Below are 21988 nucleotides of genomic sequence, written 5' to 3'. Positions count from 1 at the left end.
TCTTCCCCTCAGCCGGGCACCACCGGGCGCCCCCTTACCGGCGGGAAACACCCCGCCCCTCGCTGCCGCTGGGTTAAGACCGGACCTGACCAGACCCCCACCACGGACTCATGAGGGCCCGGCGCCAAGAAACCCGCTGCGGGGAGGGGGGTGGCCACGTGACCGCCCGGCGGCTGCGGGCGCCCCGCCCCTCTCGCTCGCTCGCGCTCCCCGCCCCTCCCGAGCGGGGAGGCGGTGGCGGCGGCCTTGGCGCTGGCACATGCGCAGCCGCCGCTCGCCCATCCAGTGCGGCAGCCGCGGGTGGAAAGCCGCAGCGGCAGCTGCTGAGGCGAGCTGGGAGAGCCGTGCCTGGCCTCGCCGAGGGGCGGCTGGGGCAGCGCCCGGGCGCGGGGCAGCGGCGGCGTAGCTGGCACCGCTCCCAGCTGCCGCAGGCCGCTGCGCGGGCGGGGTGGGGCGGGGTGGGGTGGCGGGCTGCGCTGCGTTTTGGGGCTGGTCACCGGCGTTTTGACATCTCGGCGCCTCCGCCGGGGCCGGGAAGGGCCGCGTCCCGGCCCGCTGCGGCTGCGGGGGACCTCGCCGGTGGCTCCCGCCCTGGGCCGCGGGGCTGGCGGCCGCGGCGGCCTGGGGCGCCCAGCCCTGGCCGGAGGCCCCCCCCAGGGAGCGGGGGGCTGGGGCCGCCGGGGGCCGTCTGTCGGAGGGTGGGGGGCGGCGGCGTGAGTGAATTGAGACAAAGAGCGAGGAGGAGGAAGACGAGGACACTCGGGCTCTGCTACGTTCCTGCGCGGAGGAAGGCGAGAGGCGGCGCTGGCCCTTACGGACAGCTGGGTTCGGCGCTGCGTTCAGCTGCTGCCGGCGTATTTGCAGACGTCCCTCCCGGCCGCGGGAGGAGGAGGAGGAAGAACCATGTAAGTCCCGACTTGCCAGGGGTCCTGTGAGAAGATGGGGGATGCCGCAGACGCCAAGGAGATGAGGAAGACTTTCATTGTTCCTGCCATCAAACCCTTTGACCATTATGACTTCTCCCGAGCGAAAATCGCCTGTAATCTCGCCTGGCTAGTGGCCAAAGCCTTTGGGACAGGTAGGTGGCGTCTTCTTCTTCCCTTTCTTTGATGCTGGTTCCTGCTCGGTTGCTTCGCTCCTGAGGACGTGCGAGCCCTTCCCTGAGGATCTGGGAAGGTGGGATAGGAGGCGGTAGGGAATGGTTTTGGTCTGTTCCCTCATTTTTAGCTTCCCTTATACCTTCTGGGGTTCGTTTTCTTTTGTTTTTCTTTAATTACATGTAATATTTTTTTGAGTATTGTTGCTGCTTCCATTAGCGAGTAAATTTTGTGTATTGGAGCTGATACAGTTTTGTTGAAGGAACCGAACTTTGCGAATGGCGCTTTAATCATTCCCCGGGTCACGCTTACAGAGTGCGAAAAAACACCCGCGATCCGTGTTTGTCCGTTGTCTGGAAAATGTTCCTAATACTGTTTCAGAGCTGCATTGGGGGCTGGCAGTGGAAGTAAATGCGCATAGTTTTGACAAGTACGACAGTAGCCTGTAGCCGTTTGGGTGGTTAAGCAGTAAGCAAGATTTCAGGAAAAAAGCGTTTAATGCCAGGTTTTGCCCGGCACGGTGCGGGAGGCTTTCCTCGTCTGTAAGTAAATGGAAGTGGTTGTAGCGCCCGAGAAAGGCGGCCCTGCTCTGGCTTTGAAAACCTGGGCCTTGAGGAATACCAGACCTATTATTCCGTGCCTGACATTGTTGGGCCTTGAGGAGTAGCAGACTTACAGAGTTCTTTTAAGGGAAGCATTTTGAAAATTTACCAAGCTCTTGGTTGATTGTTTTTTTGTGTTTGGTTTTTTTTTTTTTTTGTTTTGGTTTTTTTGTAATATAACTGTGGTATATTAATAACTTAATTTTCTGTGGATCAAAAATACGGTTTTTCTTGGAAAGGTCAGGTATCAACACTTAATATTTATACCCCTCTTCTTTATAAAATGACAGGAAAAGGTTCTTCCTCCTGGAATTTTGCTCGTTTTGCGTTTAGGGCCAGAGCATCGTTATGTATTTGAACAAATTAAAGGTGTACCTTTATGATGCCCCTAGGAAGTGATGGTATTTGACTAGGTGCTTCCCAAAAGCTACTTGGAAAGTGGTTGAACCTAGTAAAATTTCAGTAAGGTCAGTAGCTACTGACATAAAGTGCATGTTCATCACTTCAGAAAAAGATCAAAATATTGTTTGTTTATAAAATTTGTCAATAAACTCAGCTTGCTATCCTTTTTGTAATCAGGGGAAGTATATAATATTTTTATGTATGTCTTTATTAGTTGTGGAGATACAAGAGGTAAAATAGTAGTAGTGAAAGTTCTTGGAAGTACCTGGTTCAACATTTTCAGAGATCATTAGCCTCTTATGTAGCTTGGTTCTGTAGGCTCTACTCAGGAGATTTTGGGTGTACGCTGCTTGTGCAATTATATAACCCAGCATTCTAACCCCAAAATCTTTTTCTACTGGAGTTTGACAAATTCTCAGTCTGTGGCTTAAATGTCTTTGTTTATATTGGTTGGGTTTCTTGTGGATGTGTAAAGCAACTGACAGGGTACTTTGATGCTACTTTCTATAGAAAGTGTGATCTAACACAAATTCCTTCACTCTTTCTCTTCATTACTGTGGTGCTTCTGAGATGCACAAATGAAACATGATTAGAGGAGGTAATAGCCCTCTAAATATTGCCATAATGTAATCATAGGAAGAGAGATAAACATACACAATTGTAGTGTCTCTGATATCACAGTTCTTCCACTAAGTAAATATCACTAGTAGCCTCAAAGAAGAGTTTGTGGCTGAAGTAGGGAAAAACAGTATCCAGGACTTGCATGTCTGCAATACAAATGCTTCCTTTATACTTGGAGCAAAACAGAACTGATGTTCACCTTTTCCAAGAAGTAAGTAAGTTTGGGTTTGTTAAATTATTTCTTTGGAGTAGATCACAACCTCAGTCATGTCTTCTACCTATTGCTATATACATGTGTACAAAGGCAATACAAAGGATGATTATTAATGTGTTTATGGATGCCACATTTTATTTCTTTTTTTTATGACTGAAATGCTGGCATTCCTTAAGCAGGCAGGGGAAGTGAAGGATTCTTCCCCACTCTCTGAAATACATTAATGCCATTCATTTTGATTAATGAAAAGCATGTGGTTGCAATCGTGTATCCATTGAAGAAATCTAAATCTTTATATATCAAATGAGTGCATCTTTCAGTGGACATGTTTCACATCCTTAAAAGCATATTTTAATACAATCAAACTTGCAGATGCAGCTTGGCTAGGCACTGTGAAGAGAATTCTCTCTTGGGGAAAAAAAGACTTAAATAGGTACTGTTCATTAACATTTAGCAGTAACTTCTGGTGTTTGTTATCTGCATCCAAAAACTGACACACCAATTGTATATTGCTGTTCTCAGTGAAGCTGCTAGAATACAGTCTGGGCCACAACACAGGCGGGTCAAAATAGGTTGTCTTATCAGTAGGGTGTCTTATGAGCATAAGAGTATACTAACAGTAGTGTTGAAGGCATCTTTTATGAAGATTTTTTTAAGAACTAGTAATTGAAGACAGCGTTCATATTTCAGTGTTGAGTGAGCATAGGATTTTGTGCCTTGGCATTTTGCTGCAGGAAAATGTTATTGTTAGGGCAGGTCAGTTTAAATGTTTTGTAATAAGCCAATGATTTAAGTGACCCAACTTACAGAAACTGAAAGGGGGAAAAAATAACAAAATTGTGATGTATTGAAGTGGGAACATTTGACCTTAGAAATTAAATCTGCAAACACTAAACTTCAGCATTACCTCCCAATGCTGGGAGTTAACCATTTCTGTGTAGAAAAACTGCTTTCCAAAGAAGTAGTAAAACTATTGATATTATATGCTTCCACTTAAAAGTGTAACAGGACCTACTTCACAGAAGTAACTTTAAAAGGGTCTTGATATTGTGTTACTCAGTGCCCTTTTTATTTCTAAAACAACAGAAGTAGATTTCATTATTTTGGAGTGTGAAGGCTTTGTCTTCTTGCTCTACTATAGTCAAAGAAAATGTGGCTGGGAAATTTACTACACATCCGCCATCCCAAAGACGAGCTAAGCTAAATATACATCATCCTGACAGATGTTTGTTTAGCCTGTTTTTTGAAAATCTCTAATTACAGAGATTCCATGGTATGTCTGCTAGTCAGTTTACTTCCTTGTTTATCTCTGGATCTTAGAACAGCATAATAATCTTGATGTTTTTTGTTACCCTGTAAACCTGTTACTTATCCTATTCCTGGTGGATGTGAGAATGGTGGGCGCCTTACCTAACACCTTCCACATAATAAAAACGGTGTCGCTTCTCTGTTCTGCTGTTTCGACAAAACAGACTTCTTTTTTTTTTTTTTTTTTTTTTTTTTTTCTCTTTTCAACTTCGTTTTTGTAAGTCAAGCTTTTTTGGACTGGGTGTTTTATTTTATGGGGTGGTTTGTTGTTTTGGTTTTTTTTATTTCCCTCTGGTATTTTTTCTGTGGTTGGTTTTGCATGAGCTCTGTACTTAAATCTAAATCTAATGGTCCAGCTAAACCCTTGCAAGTACAGGTAAGGTTTGGAAAATTACTTTTATCTTTCCAACCTATAATACTCTCATTTATTCACTAGAATATGGTGTTTGTCGTTTTTGCATCAGCCTAGAATTGTTGACTCATTCAGTCTGTGATTCACTGTAACTGTATCTTACTCTGCAGAACTGCTGCCTACTCAATTGTTCCCATCTTGTAGTTGTACAGTTGTAGGTTTCTGCTTTGCAGCTATACTTATGTAACTGCATCCTATTTTCAAACCACTTCCTCCGCTTACCAAAATCATCTTGAACTGTAATTTTGTCCTCCAAAAGTTTTCAATCCCTTTGTACCTTGGAATTGCTTCTCTAGAACCTCAGCTAGTATGAAGATACTAATTTTTGAATCTTGAAGTGCATGTTCTTCCCATTTGATGGGGACCTCTAAGTACTCTTGAAAAACTGTTTTTCAGACAGCTTTGCATAATACAAATATTACTTAAGTTAACGCTATCTCTGACATGTGTTACTTAAAAAATTATGGGAGCAATTTTAAAGTCAAGTCAAATCTGTTGCTGTTCTACTACCCATACAATATATTATCCTGCTACAGTAATAAATTTCACTGGTTTAGCTTGAGGATTTTTTTGACAGGGATAAACTGTAAATGAAAGCTGCATAAGTCTGAGTACTTCCCTTAAACATTGTTTTGAGTGTTTTCTGCATTCAAAATTAAATATTCCATCCACCCTTTGACATTAAATTTATCTTTTATAGGTGTCTGAAGCAGTAGATTACAAATTGCATCATCTGCAACTGAACATTACCCAAGAAACTTTAAAATGGCTTTCTCCTGATGGTTAATATTTTCAGAATTCATATGCAGCTCCTTACAGCTTTTCCAGATGTTGCCAGTAGAACCGTGAAGGGAGGAAATGAACATTTATATATCTGACAGAAACAAGTTTTAACTGAATACTCTCATCTGTTACATTGGGTGTTGCAGGCCAGAATAGCAGACCTAATTTCTTTACTTTTACTCAGTATAGCAGCCAGCAAAAATTTGCATAAGAGTTTGGAGTATAAAAGCAAATATTTGAGATGCCTGTGAGGGAACTTTTTTTTTAGTGTATTTCTTTACATCACCTCTCTAAAATAGTGGCTGACAAATTGATACTTTGGTCAGCCAGTTATCAGAGTAATCATCTGCTGAGATGGTCTACTTAGAAATTGACTGCATCACTCATTTCTGTAGAACACATTTAAAACATGGCCTGACTGTATATCACCTTTTTTTTAAAGTAAATAAAGTTGTATGAACTTCTGGATCTGTTAGGTTCGGTAGAATCATCTGAGCTTGTAGACTGTACATGGACAAAAGTATGGGAAGGTGAATTAGTTAACAGTTATCAGGATTCTTAATACATGATAGACCTCAGATGGGGTATTTTATAACCTGTTCTTTCAGTGACTTCATGTCATTGCGCCTGTTCTGAGCCTGGTTGTCTTCACAACTGAAGTGCCTGTCTGCAGAATATGATAGAGACTGTAGCCAGGTGCTCACTGTTGTGAGGTAATGAGTTGAAATACATTTCCTCTACCTATACCTTTTATATCTTTTTACTGTCACTGCAGTTCCTACTGAAGATATATTTTCTTCTGCCTCCTCCCATAATTTCAGGTAATCTGTTGGGTTACTTTAGTGACTTCAAGTTTGAAAGTGGCTCTCATTCAAACTTGAAGAGTATTTATAATATGCTATTAATCAGGAAATTACTACCTTTCTGATATGTTACATGATTTAATGTCTACAGCTAACTGGTGGAATTTAATGAACACAACTGGATACTCCTGAAATTACTAACTTTTAAATACTTACTTTGGTAAACCGTGGGGTCCAGAGGAATGTTTTTGCTGGTCATTCTGGAAAATAGGGCTGGGGATGAAAAACCTTGAAGACTTTGCAAGACAAATACAGTTCTTCCTTCCTCCCTCCCCTCCCCCCCCCTTTTTTTTTCTCCTTGGATAATACATTCTTAATGGATCAGGTGTTAGTGATAAAACTTTCTGCTATGGAGTTGAAACGTAGTGTCTGAAATCTATTTGCCTAATTTAAGGGTTGTTTTATAGTTCTAGTTCTTTCCTATGTGTTTTCTTACACACACACCCCTCCCCAATTAGTCTTAACCTAAAAGAACCCGTAAGCTAGACACCAAAGATGTGTCAGCTTGTGTCTATCTAGTTATGGCTGGCAAAAAGTTTTCTTTGGTTTAATGAAGTCTTATAATAGTTCAAGAAATCAGTGTTTATCTCTAAATTTCTGAAACAATCTTTTGCCCTACTCCATAGGCTATGTAAATCATATCTTGACTGTAACAGTCATCAGGGTGCTAGCTGAGTGAGATGGGATCATAAGTATACTATTATAATTCTATTTCTCTTATCTTACTTTTCCCAAAAATATGTTCTGAAGGCTAATTATGCTAATAATAATTGATCACTTTATTGCCAGGGTTAATTCTAAGTCATTCTTTTGTTTATCAAAACCTGAATGAATACACAGTAGATGTTAAACTTCCCCATTTTAATAGGAAATGCTGCTGCCAGACAAATTCTGTGTGCTTTGTGAGTAGTGTTTCCTGTTGAACTACTGAAGAGAGAATATTGGATGGGGTAGACAATTAGTTTGACCCAGTAGAGCATTTCTTATGTGATTCTGTGCTGAAAAAATAACTGAACTTGGGGGGTGGGGGGGGCTATGAGTTTAGAGTCTGTGCATGTTTTTCTTCTTGGATGTTTGGGCATTTTTTTTTAAAAAAAAAACACCAACAAACTTTAAAATGAGGAATCCCTTGTAAGTGCACAACTGCTATCAAAGAGTTGGATAGTGGTCTGTTAGAGGCAGGAGGATAGTACTTCTGTGATGGTAAATCCAAGAATCTCCAGTTCAGTTTAGTTAGGTGGACAAAGTTAAGAATTGATAGTGAAATTCGGTCTGCCATAGATTTATAGAGGTTGACCTTTTAGATACCTGCCCCTAGGCAAAAGTAGGTCTACTGCCTGGTAGCCAAGAACAATGTAACTGGCAGACCGATTCAACAAACAAAAAAGTAAAAATTATCTCTTTAATATCAACTGTCTCATTTTGCTTTCTGATTCCTGATTAAGTCTTGTTCCATGATTTTTCTTTTTTGAGTAGCATCAGTTTGATCCAGGGATTACTAATCTGCTGTAAATCTTAGAACCGGAGTACTTATCAGAGCCCTTGAAGGTGTATCCAAAATAAAATAGCAAATTCAAATGTCTCCCTCTTCTACTGAGCCAACTACAGAAATTTGTCTAAAGCAAAATAACATAAATTACGCTTCTCTGACCTGTTCTCAGTCCTTCTGAGGACTGTTGGCTTCCATGCAAGCTCTGCTCTCTTGTGCTCAAATGGCAAATGTGGCACCAAAGTCCTTGTTGTCAAGGGGCATTCTTCTGAATGAAGTAACTTAACAGTGTTACCTTATCGCAAAAGCATACTTTTACTGTCCTGCGGAAAACAGTCAAGTAATTGAGTCCATTAAGATTTATCTAAATTAATCTACCAGTTTGCACTAGGAAGTGGTTAAAGGCATTAGTCAGAATTTTCACGAAATAATTCTGTATTAAAGCTCAGTATTCTACAAATAGGGTTTTTTCTTAATGTCTCTGTTGATTGACAGCTGTAACCTGTAGAGATAGATATTTTCTAGTCTGAGGCTTATTGTGGCTTCGTGGCTTCCAAGAATGATGTATATTTTAATTAGAAAGCCCATGGTGAAACATTTTAGCTTGTTTATATTGTCCTCAGGAATAAAAATAAAATAGGGACCTGGTTAACAGATACTCCTAAGCTTCTGGACTTCCTTAATGCAGACATTCAATCTGGAACTGTTCTCTCTTATAAAATTGAAAAACTTAATATAATCCTTTGAGTTACAGGACTGTTAATCTCTATGGAAGTCTGGAAACTTTACCAAAAAATGGTTTGTTTTTAAAGAAAGTGTATACTTTTTACATTAATACAAGTAATTTTTTGCAAAGGAGGAATTCATGCTGTCCTCCAAGGAGCAATTCACACTTACCTGAGCACAGAGTTTAGTTTATAAAACAGCTTTTAAAGATGAGTTCACAGAAGGCAGCCGTGAATTGATTTCAGATTATTCCTTCCTTTTAAAGGGGTTTGCTTTAATAGAAAGTTAAGTTACAATTCTGTCTCATAGTGGGGAGAAATAATAATACCTTGTTTGCTTTAAAGCTTGGAATAAATCCTTTTTTTTTTTTTTTTTTTTCTCCCCCTTTTCTAAAGAAAGCATCTGCAGGACTTCTGAGTCCATTGTAATTTCTGGGAACATTACCTGAAGATATGTTGAATACTGTTTTAAAGTTAGCCTGATTCTTAAATTTACGTTACTGTTTTGGGCTGAAGTGGTATTTCCTTTTTGTTCTTCTCCCTGTGTGTTGAACTTGTATATTAGCTTCATTTATTCTCTTCATAGTTCAATATTTGCAGAATTGAATGTCAAACTTTATTTAAACCCATAACAAGAAAATTTTTCCAAAATTGAAACCTGTGTTCCTGTTGAAAATTTCAGGAAGAAAATAGGGTGAAAGCAGTCTCTGGAGATCAGCTAGTTTGAAGCTGGCTCTTCTTGGAGCAGGAGGTTAAAGTTAGAAGAGGTTTCTCAGGGTCTTGTCCACTCAAGTTTTGAAAATCCCTGCGGATGGTGGTTTCGCAGCTGAGGAGTCCCCATGCAAGCTATGCCTGTGCTCTGCTGCTCTTGCTGTGAAGAATTTTTTGTTTTTTAATTTGTATCCAGATGATATTTCCCTTGTGGGCCCATGACCACTGCCGTTTGTCTCTTCGTTGCACAGTCCAGGTCCATGTTTCTGCAACTTGTCTGTTGGGTGCTGGAAGAGTACAGTTCTATCCTCCCACTGCCTCTCCAGCAGAAATAAACCCTGTTCCTCAGTCTCATCCATATTTCATGTGTTCAGCTCCCTGAACTCAGTGTTCCTGATCTGTCTAACGGAATTGCTGTACTTGGTCACAAATTTCAAGGTCAAGTGGCACTTTATGTCAGTATTTGCTACGAGGTATTTATTTAAAACTGTTCATTTACTTCAGAATCCTGAAAGGCCCATCAGCTGGGCAAAGGAAAGGGACTTTCCTACACCTATTGGGAATTAGTGTTAAAATTTTTCTCTGCCTAACAGAGCTGTTTAATAATCTCCAATCATGCCAGAGTTGTTAATAAAGGCATTTGACCTTGTTGGTTGTTCTGATAATCTGCTGAGAACTAGCTGTAGGCTTAAAAGTACCTTCCGCCCGACTGCAGGGGCAACACGTGCAGATTCTGGAAGGGTTGTTGCTTTGATATCAGTAACAGTTTCCCCCGTCTAGCTGCTGTGCTTTTTGGTTGTTGTGGGTTTTTTTAACTATAAAATGAGAACACGTTTTCTATCTTATGTGAAGAAGTATTCTGATATCAAACAGTTTGATACATCTTATAAATGGGGAAAAGCACATGTGTTTCTGTCTGTGCAAACTGATGGGAATTTTTGTGAAGACTTCTGATCTTGTTGCAGCAGGGATTCCTTATTTGTATGCTTTTGTTTTTATAAATTTAGAATATGTCTGTAGTCAGTTTCTTTTCCTAGCCCCTTGTTTCTGTTTTCTATTTATCTAATAATTTTTTCCCGGTTTTATCTTTATGAACACCACTAGGTTTCTATTCCCTATTTATTTTTGTGAACACCAATGAAATGAAAGAAATTATGTGCATTGCATTTTGTCCTATGCTATATTTTTTGGAAGCAGAATTATCCTGTATAAATAGTTTGCCTTTGATAGTTATTATCTTGATTTTTGTAGTGTATTGAGTGGGGTTTATTACTGAACCCTACTAGTGGGTGTCATTCTTTCATGACAAATGCATTTATTGCATCTTATCTTGTCACTTTAGGGTCTGCTTCAGTGATACAGAAGATCACAAGTTAACTCATTAACAGGTGTTTGGTTTGGTATTTCCTGTCTTTGGATTTCTCTTTTGGCTTAGTTTCAGAATTTAAATCTGTCATTGTCTTCAGTGAATATAAAAAAACAGAATGTGACTTCTGACTGTAGCTAACTGTTCCTACCTTGAGGTATTTTTTCATATGGAAATGAGGCTTTTTTCAGGTCTTCTAAGGTATTACAAATAGTTTTGTACCTTCTTCCCTGTTGCCCCCCATTCCATCTAACTTCCCATGTAATTCAAAAAAGATGCATGGTTGGGTTTTTGGGTTTTTTTGGCATTGTGAGATATTTACAGAAGTTTTCTAATGCTGTCTAGCTTGAGGAAATAGCACGAAGCTGCTCTGAAAGTTGGCGTTTGGAATTACATCGGATTAAGTCATGATGAGGATTGAGCTCCTGATACCGAGGTGGAGATGGATCCTGAGGGACTTCAGACATAATGAGCTTAATATTTAAATAGACAAGGTGTGAACAAACAGGGAAAAGAAAGAAGGGCAGGTAGAACTGAGACAGATGGAAATAATACCTAGGGAAGCAAGTACCTAGCAGCTCATAGAGTTCCTTAATTATAAATGCTTTTTATAGTATTGGTTGACTAGGTCCTTAGAGTCAGTAACAGGCTGGGAAGTGGCAAGGGAATATTACAGTATCGTTGCCTGACATAGGTCGATTTTTGTTAGTAGTCTGAGTATTATCTTTTTAAAAAGTAATATTATTAGGCAAGGGGCAAAGTAGTTTTGCTGACAGTATATTCTGGTCTGGATTCTAAAGCAGCACTGTCAGCTTTCTAGCCAAATTTAGGCTCCTGATTTAAGCAAATTATACCTGTCTTCCCCTTGGTACTCTAAACTGGCAAATAAGAAGAAATATCTTACTATTTTTTACCATCCTTATGGCATTCAAGAAAGTGTGTGTTAATATTTCTTTCCCTTTTTTTGCACTCTGTAATGTGTGTCTTCTCCTTTTACAGCTAAAAGGCAGCTAGCTCTTCTTCTAAAGCCCGTAATAGAAGCAAATGAACTGCAATAGAATATGTATGAGGAAGAAAAAATCTGTCATTATCTTGTGATGGCATGTTCTGGTTTTTCTTTCTGTCCTGCTCCACCCTTATTGGGCTGTTTGCTCCACCCTCTGCTTCAAACCTTGTCTGTTTATCCATTTATCCAGCTGAAGGCAAAGGGGATGGGAACCTGGAATTGCATCACTATTTTCTTATGCACTTTTTTCCTTGTAGCAATTAAATAGGTTTTTGCATTTGGGCTCAGGAATAGAATCACATGCTCTTTATCCCATAAATGCTGTTGGCTTAACTAATTTTATGACAAATGGAGGGTGAAATTCTTACATGGGGAAAGTGGAGAACCTTGCAGTGTGTATGTCTAGAAATGTGAAGTCTGAAACCATTTCTAAGTTATTTTCCACTTCACTGATGATTTAATTTAATTTGTTCTGGTAGCATATTTAATTAATTTATAACTATTATTTTTGTGGTATACAATTATAAATATAGTCTGCTTGTGTACAGTATTTGGAATAACTGTTAGATTGTCTTGGAATGCTGATTTGGGGGTTAAAATCTCAGCGTAAACTTGACAAAATCATGCATAGTTTTGTGTGGATACCAAGTTTACTGAAAAAGGAGGAAAGCCACGATTTTAAATGAGGTCAGTAACACAGATAGGCAAGTAAGAATTCAGTATTTTGTCAGATGGAAATTGATAATCTTTTTCCCCCCTCTCTTTCCATTACTTTAATTTCAGTAAAACATCCATGTGTTTAACTGCTGGATTGTCTTCATTCTGTGATGCATGATGTTTAAAATAGTAATCAAATTTCTCATACATATGTGAAACTAGAAGGCTGCTGAGTAGAAATTTCCCTTTTCACCTTGAATTATTCTGTGCCAAATATAATGTTTCGTTTCCATTTTGTTGGTGTAATAGACAGGGTTATGTATTTAAATGGGTGGTGTTCTGCCTTTATATGTCTGACCTATATAATGTTATGCCAAAGGAAATGAGAATGTTTGGGCATGTATCTGGAGAAGTCAAGAAATCTTGAAGTAATGGTTCTGTAAACCACAGGTTGGACTTCTGGTGTGGCCTTTGCAGTGTGGAACTGTTTTTACATTTTTCTTAAGTTTCTATTTATACTTCAAATGTTACCTTTGTACGAAACTTTCCCCAGTGTTTTATATCATGATGACTGGTAAAGACTCTGGCCTTCCCTTGAATATGCCTTATTTAACATAATTTTGTGGTCATACATATAAAAACCCCCTAATAATATATCTATTCTTTCTGATACTGACTCATGCCTTCTTGTTTTTTGTTTCTGTGGATTTTTGGTCTTTGTAGAAAATGTTCCAGAAGAACTACGAGAACCATTTTACACAGACCAGTATGATCAGGAGCACATTAAACCACCTGTTGTTAACTTGCTGCTGTCTGCAGAACTCTACTGTCGTGCTGGGAGCCTTATTCTCAAGAGTGATGCTGCAAAACCACTTCTAGGTCATGATGCTGTTATACAAGCTCTGGCACAAAAAGGCCTTTATGTCACTGACCAAGAAAAGTTGGTGACTGAAAGAGATCTTCACAAAAAACCAATTCAGATGGTGAGTGTTCAAAGTTTGTATGTATGCTGTGTTTCTTCTATTCTGTGTACTCCGAACAACTACATACCTATCTTTTAACATGCATCATTGGGTTGAAGTACTTCTCTCAAGAGTTAAATGTGATTCATTACTGGGAGACTTATGATAGTTTTGGTTTGTTTTTTCTGTTTCCTCATAGCTGTCAGTACAGGTATATTTCCTCTGTACTAGTGCTTGAAACCACTTGTCATTCTGCTTAGTTTAAGTGTTATGTTTTTAAATATAGTGGCAATATGATTGCTTTGATTTCAACTTTACAGCACTGGCTGTCAGTGCATATTTCTGTGTTGGACAAGTGGTTTGAAAATAAGGGAGTTTTTTCCCTCCTTATAGAAATGTTCAGTTAAAAGTTTTAAAAAAAGACATTTGAATGACATGGGCAATTCAACCTAATAACATTCAGTAGTCACCAGTTACCTATTAAGTCAATGTAAAACACGCAACAATGGTAATACTCTTTCATGGAGACTTTTAATAATATGTTTTTGCTTTATACAACTCCTAATTAAAACATTAGTGCAACAGATGAATGATTCTATTACTACCTCTTAAGTCATAGATTTTTTTTCTTGTTTGGAGCTGAGTTAAAAAAGATCTGTAAAAAAGATGGTTACGTATGGTTGTTTGTAAAATGACAGTATGATAGAAAAAGATTCAACTACATTTAAAGTGAAGTATTTAAAACTATTTTCACTTTTTTGTTCAATAGTTGATACAGAAAATAAGTAAACAAAGTATGAGACTACAAAGGTTGATCTGACAACTTCCATTCTAATACACATCTTAGTCTTCCTCATTTGAAATCACAGGCAAATTTCATTGTGATATCAATGGAACTACTGTTGCTATTATACTCTGGAGGTATTTGTGGCACAATCTGGTCTTTTCAGAGTAGAATACATTGGATACAGGGAATAAAACATCTCATAGAGAAAAGACTTCTATAAATTTTGTCATCCATTAGCTGAATTTAGACTTTGTAGTCTAGTTTTCCCAGGGTCTCTTTTGTTTGAATCTACCCTCTGGATTTGGCTGACTGCTCTATTTTAAGTCCTTTGATATTTTAATGGTCAGTGACCTGTAACTGCTACTAGAATGGAGGTGTGTGAAAATTAATATAGCTATGTTCTGTTGTCAGCTTATTAGCAACTTGTGTTTACTAAGACGAAGACTAACAATTATTTGGCAGAATCTGACTGGAGAGCCTCTGTTATTTGATCAGTTGGTATCAAGTGATAAGTTGCAGGGGCTTTACAGGTGCAACATCAAAGCTACTCATTAGTAATTCATTTATTCCATACAGTATTGCCAAGAAGTATTAGGCCTCTTAGTTTATGCAAATGGTTTGGTAGCCACTGCTATAGAAAGACTATTTCTTCACATCTACTTTGTTTTTATTTTTTATTTAAAAATTCTTTCCTGCTCATAGAATGCTTAAGATCTAAAGATACAAGTATTTCAACAATAGTAATAAAACTAGTCGGGACATTTTTTCCTTGTGATTAAGCTGTGCTCAGTGAATGCAAATAACTTGACAGAGACTGGCAAAATTTCATCTGTATATCCTTCTTGAAAAGGAGAGCTCAGTGAAGAACAAGTGGCATTTTAGTAAAAGAAGTAGTGGATAGCAAATAAGACATACTGAAGTACTAAAAAATTTGCAGGACACTTGCAGCAGTCATGAGTGGTTTAGGAATAAGTGTTCGTAGAAGTCAAAGAATTTAAGAGGTTAAGAAATAAACTTCCTGACTGTTCACACTTTTTTTTTTTTTTTAATTGAGCTTAATTCCATTCTTGTCTCTGAAGGAAGTTTACTGACTTGCATTTATGAGTCTATGGTCTTCCCATTTGATTTTTCTCATTTGATCCCTTTCTAGAGTAGTTGTAAGAGGCATCTCTTTTCAGAGTTGTCAGTTGAGATGATGTGTCAGTATTCCCTAATTTGGGTTGCTGATCTTTAAATCCGTAATTGATATTGCTTAAAATACAATTCAATAGCAATTTTGTATTTCCCCAGTGCTTGAGTGGGTGTTTGTGTCCATCTTTACTGTGTTGTTTGGGTATAATCCACCAAGTAGGTATTCAGGCATCAGTGTCATAACTGCTGACGTCTCCAGATTCCAGCTCTGCCCCCGTCACTTGTCCTCACTCCAGTAGCAGCAACAGATGAGTGTACTGATACTGTTGAGTTGGTTCTAAGTAGCTGGGCTGTGGCAATGAGAGGGAGTGCTAGAGTGGAAGCTGGCTTGGGCAGAGGGCAGCTATGTCCAAAGTAATTGTTACCAAAGAAATGGCTGTGGAACTGTAGTCTCAATACTGATGTTCTCAGCCCAAGAGTTTGGATTTGTCATGCCATACTCACATCCTATGCAAGTTCCTAGTAGCAATGCTAGATTTTAATTGGGAAGTCTCAAATGTTTTTCCTTTTTATACAATTAGAAAATTTGGCAGAGGACTTCAAATCTGACTTCCGGTATTGACAGAGTTTTATAATTATCCCATTGATGTCTTCCAGTACCTCTTCCTAGTATTCCATATGTCACAGTTTCTGCAAGTCTTACTTTGTAAGACTTGTATCCTGTTTTAGAGCATGGAATGATTTTTCTTTTTCAATTATGTGGAACAGAAAGTTTGCATATGTAATTAAGTCATACATTCTTCTAGTAGACCAGATTGTGTTAAACATATGTTCAATGTAATTTTGAGTAATTCAATAGAAAAATAGTATCATAGTTTTTTCTCTTTGCTAGCCTGTCTTCTCTGTGAGTAGGGGAAAGATGTTGGTGTGTGTTAGAGGACATTTGTCATCATCTGCTCAGATGTACTGCATTTCCATAGCAGAGTAAGGGATGAGTGTTAATATAAAATTAAGCTATGGAGAGAGATGAGAGTGTAGAATGTTTTTAATTGTGCTTTATAGTGCATGTAGCTGTGGTCAACAGACTTGGAGTTCCTTGTACTGTATGTAGCAGTGATAGCTGTGGCAATTGTTGATTTACTTGACGTGTGACTACTTATTAAAGCAGGCATGTCAAACTTTGGCCTTCTCTGTTTCTTAGATAGTTATAACTGAACCTTCTTCTAGGAAGTGCCTCACATATTGAAGTCTTTGAAGGAGAGATGTTTATGCAGTGGCGTCAGGATAGATGGTAGTTTCAGTATTAGTCATGACTGACTTGGCTGCATTAGTATCTAATTTGAGAAGCTGTGGATTACTCTGTGTGTGTATATCTGTATTATAAATACATAGGTGTATGTACATGTAAAAATTAGCTTCCTCCGGTGGAATAGGATTAGGAAAAAGGCACTTGGGAAATTAACACACAGTAACAGGAGCAAAGGCTTCTGTTAAAGACACCCCCCCTTTGTAGGGACAGAGAATTCCATGTGAAGTCTGGTTTGTTTTAGTCTTAAGTTTGGTTTGTTCACATGTCTTTATGTTTTTTTCTGGTAGAATTGAAAGCTAGGTTATTCTTTAAGCTTGTTGTGATTTAAAAACTGAAACTGTCTGTTCCTGAGAGATTGCGTCTTGTGGTAATACCATAGAACTATTCAGTGGCACCTCTGTTTCTGTTCTCCTTGTATTGCAACCAATAAAATTTATTTCTATGTTTATTTTGTTAAATCTTCTTATTTGATAGGAATGTCCTATTGCCTTTACTTTTGGTAGGGGAGCAGAAGAACCAAATACCATGTTATTACTCTCTAGGCTGAAATTCATATGGTCTTGGCTCTGCTCTTGGAATTGAAACAGTGCTGACCAAGAATCAGAGTGTAGTTCTCCTGAAAATTATATTTCAGGTCAGGACTACAAAAGAATTACCTGATGCGTAAGAAGTTTATGAAAGCTAAGTCACAAAAATATGAGCAAAGCTACTTATTTCTGTTGGCAAGTTCCAATTGCATTAAAAAAAATAAAATTGGTCGTGAAGCAGGCACTTCTATATGGAAATCATACATGAGATTTTGACAGACTATAGAAATCGGAAACAGATTAAGAATTCAGCATGGTTCTGATAATTATTTCATAATTACTGGTTTAATGCTTCCAGATACAACATGCATAGATTGCTGCTTAAGTCAAGATTGAATTTTGTATTTACATGTTGATTTATCTTTTTTAAATTTCACATTTATTTCATGAACCAAACTGACTTAAACCTTCAAATGTCAGGTGGACAAGAAGGCGGCAATTTAGGTTTTTTTCATGGTTTTTCTCATTTACGTATTTGATCTCTTTATGTTTAAAAAAACCACTTTTGCCGTGTGGAGAAAGGAACAAAGAATAAGCATCTTAGTTCTCTGCTGCATGATACTCTGCAGGGAAACTGAAGTCGCGTAATTGCCTGAGCTGTGGACTTCAGTGCTGCCCAGTCTGTCCGTCATGTGGCAGGGCCAAAACCAACTAAACTTCAAGCTTGGGGGATAATAATGTAAAATCTTGAATACCTGTTTAAAACCAGTGTGCGTTGGGGAGTATACAGATACAGTAATGCTACAGACTATTATAAGATTTGTGCTAAAAATCTGTTTTTCTGCGCCTGTTGTATATTGATAGAGCATTTTCATCTTAGGAAAAAAATTTACTATCTTGCAAGGTTTTTGCAAAAAAACCCTGCATATTTAGTTCTTAAATAAAATTTAGCAACTAAAAAAAGGTTAGCGAATAACCTGGATATAAATACTATCTCCAGGAAAACAGGCCATACTTCCAAATATTTCTTTGTATCATCTTCTTAACATGGGAAAACATAGAAGCCCTACTAAGCATAGTGCAGTCAAGAAGTGTTACTTCTGTTAAAATTTGAACTCTAATTTGGAAAAATACCGTTGCAGAAAAATGTCAGCCAGCTGAGCAGCTACCTTAAACTCACAGCCATGTATAATTATTTTTGAAAAATACTATCATTAATCAAGAAACACTTAAATCCTCCATACCATTCCACAATCATCAGCCAAAATACAAAGGGAATGAGAGGCTCAGCAAAACCCCAGCAATAAGTCCATAATAGCTGGTAGGATTAAAAATTGTTACCTCCCTAATTCTAAGATGTAATTAATGTGTATGGGTTTTTAATATAAAAAGCAGTGTGCTGTCGTCCAGATTGTTTATCTGTTTAACTGCAAATTACCTTCTTCCTTGAAAACGTCTTCTGTGAGGGAGTCTGGCAATAATTCTCTCTGTAGCAGTTCACGAATCTGGGCTGTAACTGAGGTATAATTAGGTTTGCCTGTACTAGCTTTTTAGTAGTTATCAAGAGCGTGCATTTGAGGCAAATCTCCATATTTCTCCCAGTTACTGCTCTTTTGGTTTATGTTGTGGAGTCACCTTGGGGAGCATGAACTGAATTTCTTTCAGCAGCTCTAGGATTGCACCTACAGTAGCCCACTTGCCAAGGGTACTCATTTCACAGGACTAGAGTGAATTGAAGTGAATCCCCTGAGAAGAGAGTAGAAGCGATTCCTGGGACCTTTGCACCAGTTTTGCTTTTTTTATTGTGCCAGTACAAATTGCTATGTTAGTCATAGCCGGTGAAACTTCTGTGGAAGGAAAGTGCTGGTTTTGTACCCATAGCCAGAATCTGGATCTCATTCTGGGTAAGGCAGCAGACAGTGAGTGGTTAACCAGATTTTTGGTCTGTCTGACAAACTACATTCATTTGAAATGACAGTTCCTCTCATCAGTGGACTGTTTCTCCTTGATGAAGGACTCCAGCAGCTCAACCATTTAGCTTGCAGCTACATGCTGCAGCCTCTGTGCTTTCATGCTGTAGAATTCCTTTAACTCTGTAGAGCAACAAAAAGTGTACTAAACACTTCATAGATGCCACATCTTATTCCTTTGTTCTGCCTTGAAGAACTTTTTTTCTGATTTTAGGCATGATGTAACACGTTTCCATTCCTCTGCTATTGTGAGTTACTTGTTGGATGAGGGCATGTAAAAAGAATTTGCAGTTACTTGACTTGAGCCTATAGATACCATAATTTGTATTACGGTAATTATAATATTGACTGATTCATGATACTCTAAGCATCTTGCATAGTAATGTTTCTCAGAAGATAAAAATAATAAGCAAACATAGTGGTGAAACAATCAGAGTTTAGTCTAATATGCTGCATAGAACCAGGCAGCTGTGGTTTTGGGCTGGGATAGTGTAATCTTTAGATGTTCCATATTTTTTGCTCAATTTCCAGACTCATTTCTTCACATGCATTCCTTGTAAGGTTCTCTTTGCTTGAAAACAGTGATCCAGTATTTTTGCTCACCTTGCTGTATCAGCTATACCATCACACTTTAGTTGGCATTGCACAAACATCTGTGTGACGTAGTAACCAAGCTCCCTCAAGAACAAGGTGCCTGTTCATGCTTTGGTCATGGTAACTGCTATAACTTTTCATAAAGTTTATTCTGCTGTTACCATTGTAACTTCCAGCTTAGGGTCCTGTTAGCTTTTTTCATGCAGTTTATGTTGACTTATAGCCTGGGGATTTTGTTTTGCCTGCTGCTTGTTTTTAATTAGACTTGTAAGTAGAAAATGCATTTTTCTGTGTCATGTAAATAACAGGAGTGACTTGGGATGTGTTCTACAGTATGTTAGTCTAGAATCCAGCATGTGCAACACAAATATAGGTTAGTGAGTTGTACTAGGGTTTCTTTTATTTCTGTAATTTTCTGGGACTGAAGAGTGTCTTTAAATCTAGGCCTGCTCCTTTTCTGAAACTGAACTCTGATTATCTGCTGCTAGTGCCATTCTTTCACACTGTAAATGATTACCTTGGCTCAAATCAAACTGAGTCACTTCTGTGTTTCTCCAAGCCAGTTGAAAGAAACTGCAGATTAAATAAAATTACATAAGTAAGCATAGAATTATTTAATTATATTCATATGTATCTTAGCCTATGAATAGCCGAAAAGAAAAATTGCTGTAAGGGACCATTATTTATTAGAAAGATCTCTTATGGGAGAAGAGACATTTATTCTTGGAGCGTAAGTTTTGAAGGCTATTTAACAAGGACTCTGCATATAAAGGTAGGAATTAACTCCAAAAGATAATGTAGATATCTATATCAGAAATTTGTGGAAGGCATAGGTAACCACAAAGTCCTCTGCATCATCCTTCGGATTTTGATGTAATGCTGTTTGTTCAGCTTGATACCAAGTGTGGCAACTAACGTGGAAGTTAGCAGAGCTGCCAAAGTTATGTCTGTAAAGAATACAAGGGTATTTTTTTGGTAGTCCTTTCCAGCAACTGTAGTGTTAGAAAACTGATCCCATCCACTTCCTTTTATGTTTGCAACTCTCCCCACAAAGAAAATTGCAAACCTTTGATATTTATCTAGCTTTAATTTTCATTATCATGATTTTTTTTTTTCTTTCTGTATCCTTAATTTCAGTACAAAAATCTATGTGGGATTTTGGCTTTATCCAGAGTTCCAGCAGTGTAGCTGGCACTTCAAATTCGTATTACTAAAAATCTTTGCATGGAAAATAATAAAATCTGATTGTTGTTCTTAACAACTCTTGCAGGATTTGTTTCAGTTATACAGAGCTATTGAATAGACTGTGTTGCTTGTATTGCATTGAAAGCATGTTCTTAGAACAGCCAATCCCTGATCTGTACAGAACTGACCTTACATTTGCCTTTGCCAGATGAAAGTAGTAGGCAATGTTCAGAAATAGCAGCACATTTATCCCATGTTTATTTTAATGTAAAGTTGTGGCAATTACATTTAATCTTTTACTTAAAATGAGGAGATAACATTGCAACACATCTTCCAGTGGAGATACATAATAATACTAAACAAACCAAACTGCTGCTGTTGGAATGATGACAGGAAATACAGTGAATGTGTACCTCTAATGTAGTACCTCCCAAAGTCAAGTCTAATGCCTTTTCATGGGAAAATAAAGCAGTGCATCGTTATTGACTGTTGTCTGTCTTGTTCACTTCCTTCCTAATTAGGAAACACAGGAGTGCTGTGAGGGCTGAAGAAAATAGTTGATATTTTTTCTGCCCTGATCAAACTAAGGTTTTGAACTGAAGAGCTTCTGATGGTATTGTTAGTGTTCCTTCTTATGCTGCTGTTAATCTGGGGAGAAAAAAGAAAAAGAGGGTGGGGGTTTAATTAAAAAAATAAACCCAGAACAAACCCCATGACAAACAGACCAAAAAGACCCCACTCCTGAAGCCCAACAAGGAAAAACAGTTAGAAGGAGGTATAAATTATGAAAGAAATGGTATGAATTAAACTTCTATGAATTAAACTCTGTGAAGTATGCCAGATACTATGTAGAAAATGCTTTCTAAACAGGTCAGGAAGTATTTTCATTAACCTTGAGAGAAATACTATTTTATTAAACATAGAGAACATTTTCTTCCTGTTTCTACATCAAAGTTCAAGTAGTGTGATTCCGCTTTTGGCTTTTGGTTTGCTTGCTGTGAACTTTCCTTGTATCTCTTTATATATGTGGAAAGGTTATTTGAATAGATGTTTAGGAATGGGCTTACTTCTGCTAGGTTAAGTATATTTTGGAGTATAGAAACTAAGCTGTTTAGAAAAAGGAGTCTATGAATTGTTTTACAGACTACTTAGAATGTATGTCTATGTAGTAAATTATGCTAGAAGAAATCTTTCTTAATACCTTTCTGCTAGATAGGGGAAAGCTAAAAATCTTGTATCGTTGTTAGCAGGCAGTTAACTTGGTTAA

At 38.2% G+C, this 21988-nt stretch overlaps 2 protein-coding genes across 3 annotated transcripts in view; one reads left to right on the top strand and one right to left on the bottom strand.

Moving 5' to 3' along the window:
- The window catches only part of DDX59 (DEAD-box helicase 59), a 31573-nt gene extending 31434 nt beyond the window's left edge, over nucleotides 1-139 (bottom strand). The window contains exon 1 of the mRNA XM_040611335.1: nucleotides 39-139. The gene's annotated coding sequence lies outside the window, so the exon portion shown is untranslated. The remainder of the gene's footprint in view (nucleotides 1-38) is intronic.
- Nucleotides 140-471: 332 nt separating this feature from the next.
- CAMSAP2 (calmodulin regulated spectrin associated protein family member 2) overlaps nucleotides 472-21988 on the top strand; it is a 91097-nt gene continuing 69580 nt past the window's right edge. For both annotated transcript variants that reach the window (XM_040611331.1, XM_040611330.1), the window contains exons 1-2: nucleotides 472-1078; nucleotides 12980-13239. In XM_040611331.1, the coding sequence (XP_040467265.1) occupies nucleotides 940-1078; nucleotides 12980-13239 (399 nt within the window). In that variant the 5' untranslated portion in view covers nucleotides 472-939. The remainder of the gene's footprint in view (nucleotides 1079-12979; nucleotides 13240-21988) is intronic.

This window comes from Falco naumanni, chromosome 11 (assembly GCF_017639655.2).
Source record: "Falco naumanni isolate bFalNau1 chromosome 11, bFalNau1.pat, whole genome shotgun sequence".
Classification (NCBI taxonomy): domain Eukaryota; kingdom Metazoa; phylum Chordata; class Aves; order Falconiformes; family Falconidae; genus Falco; species Falco naumanni.
This window is presented reverse-complemented; position numbering and strand designations above follow the sequence as displayed.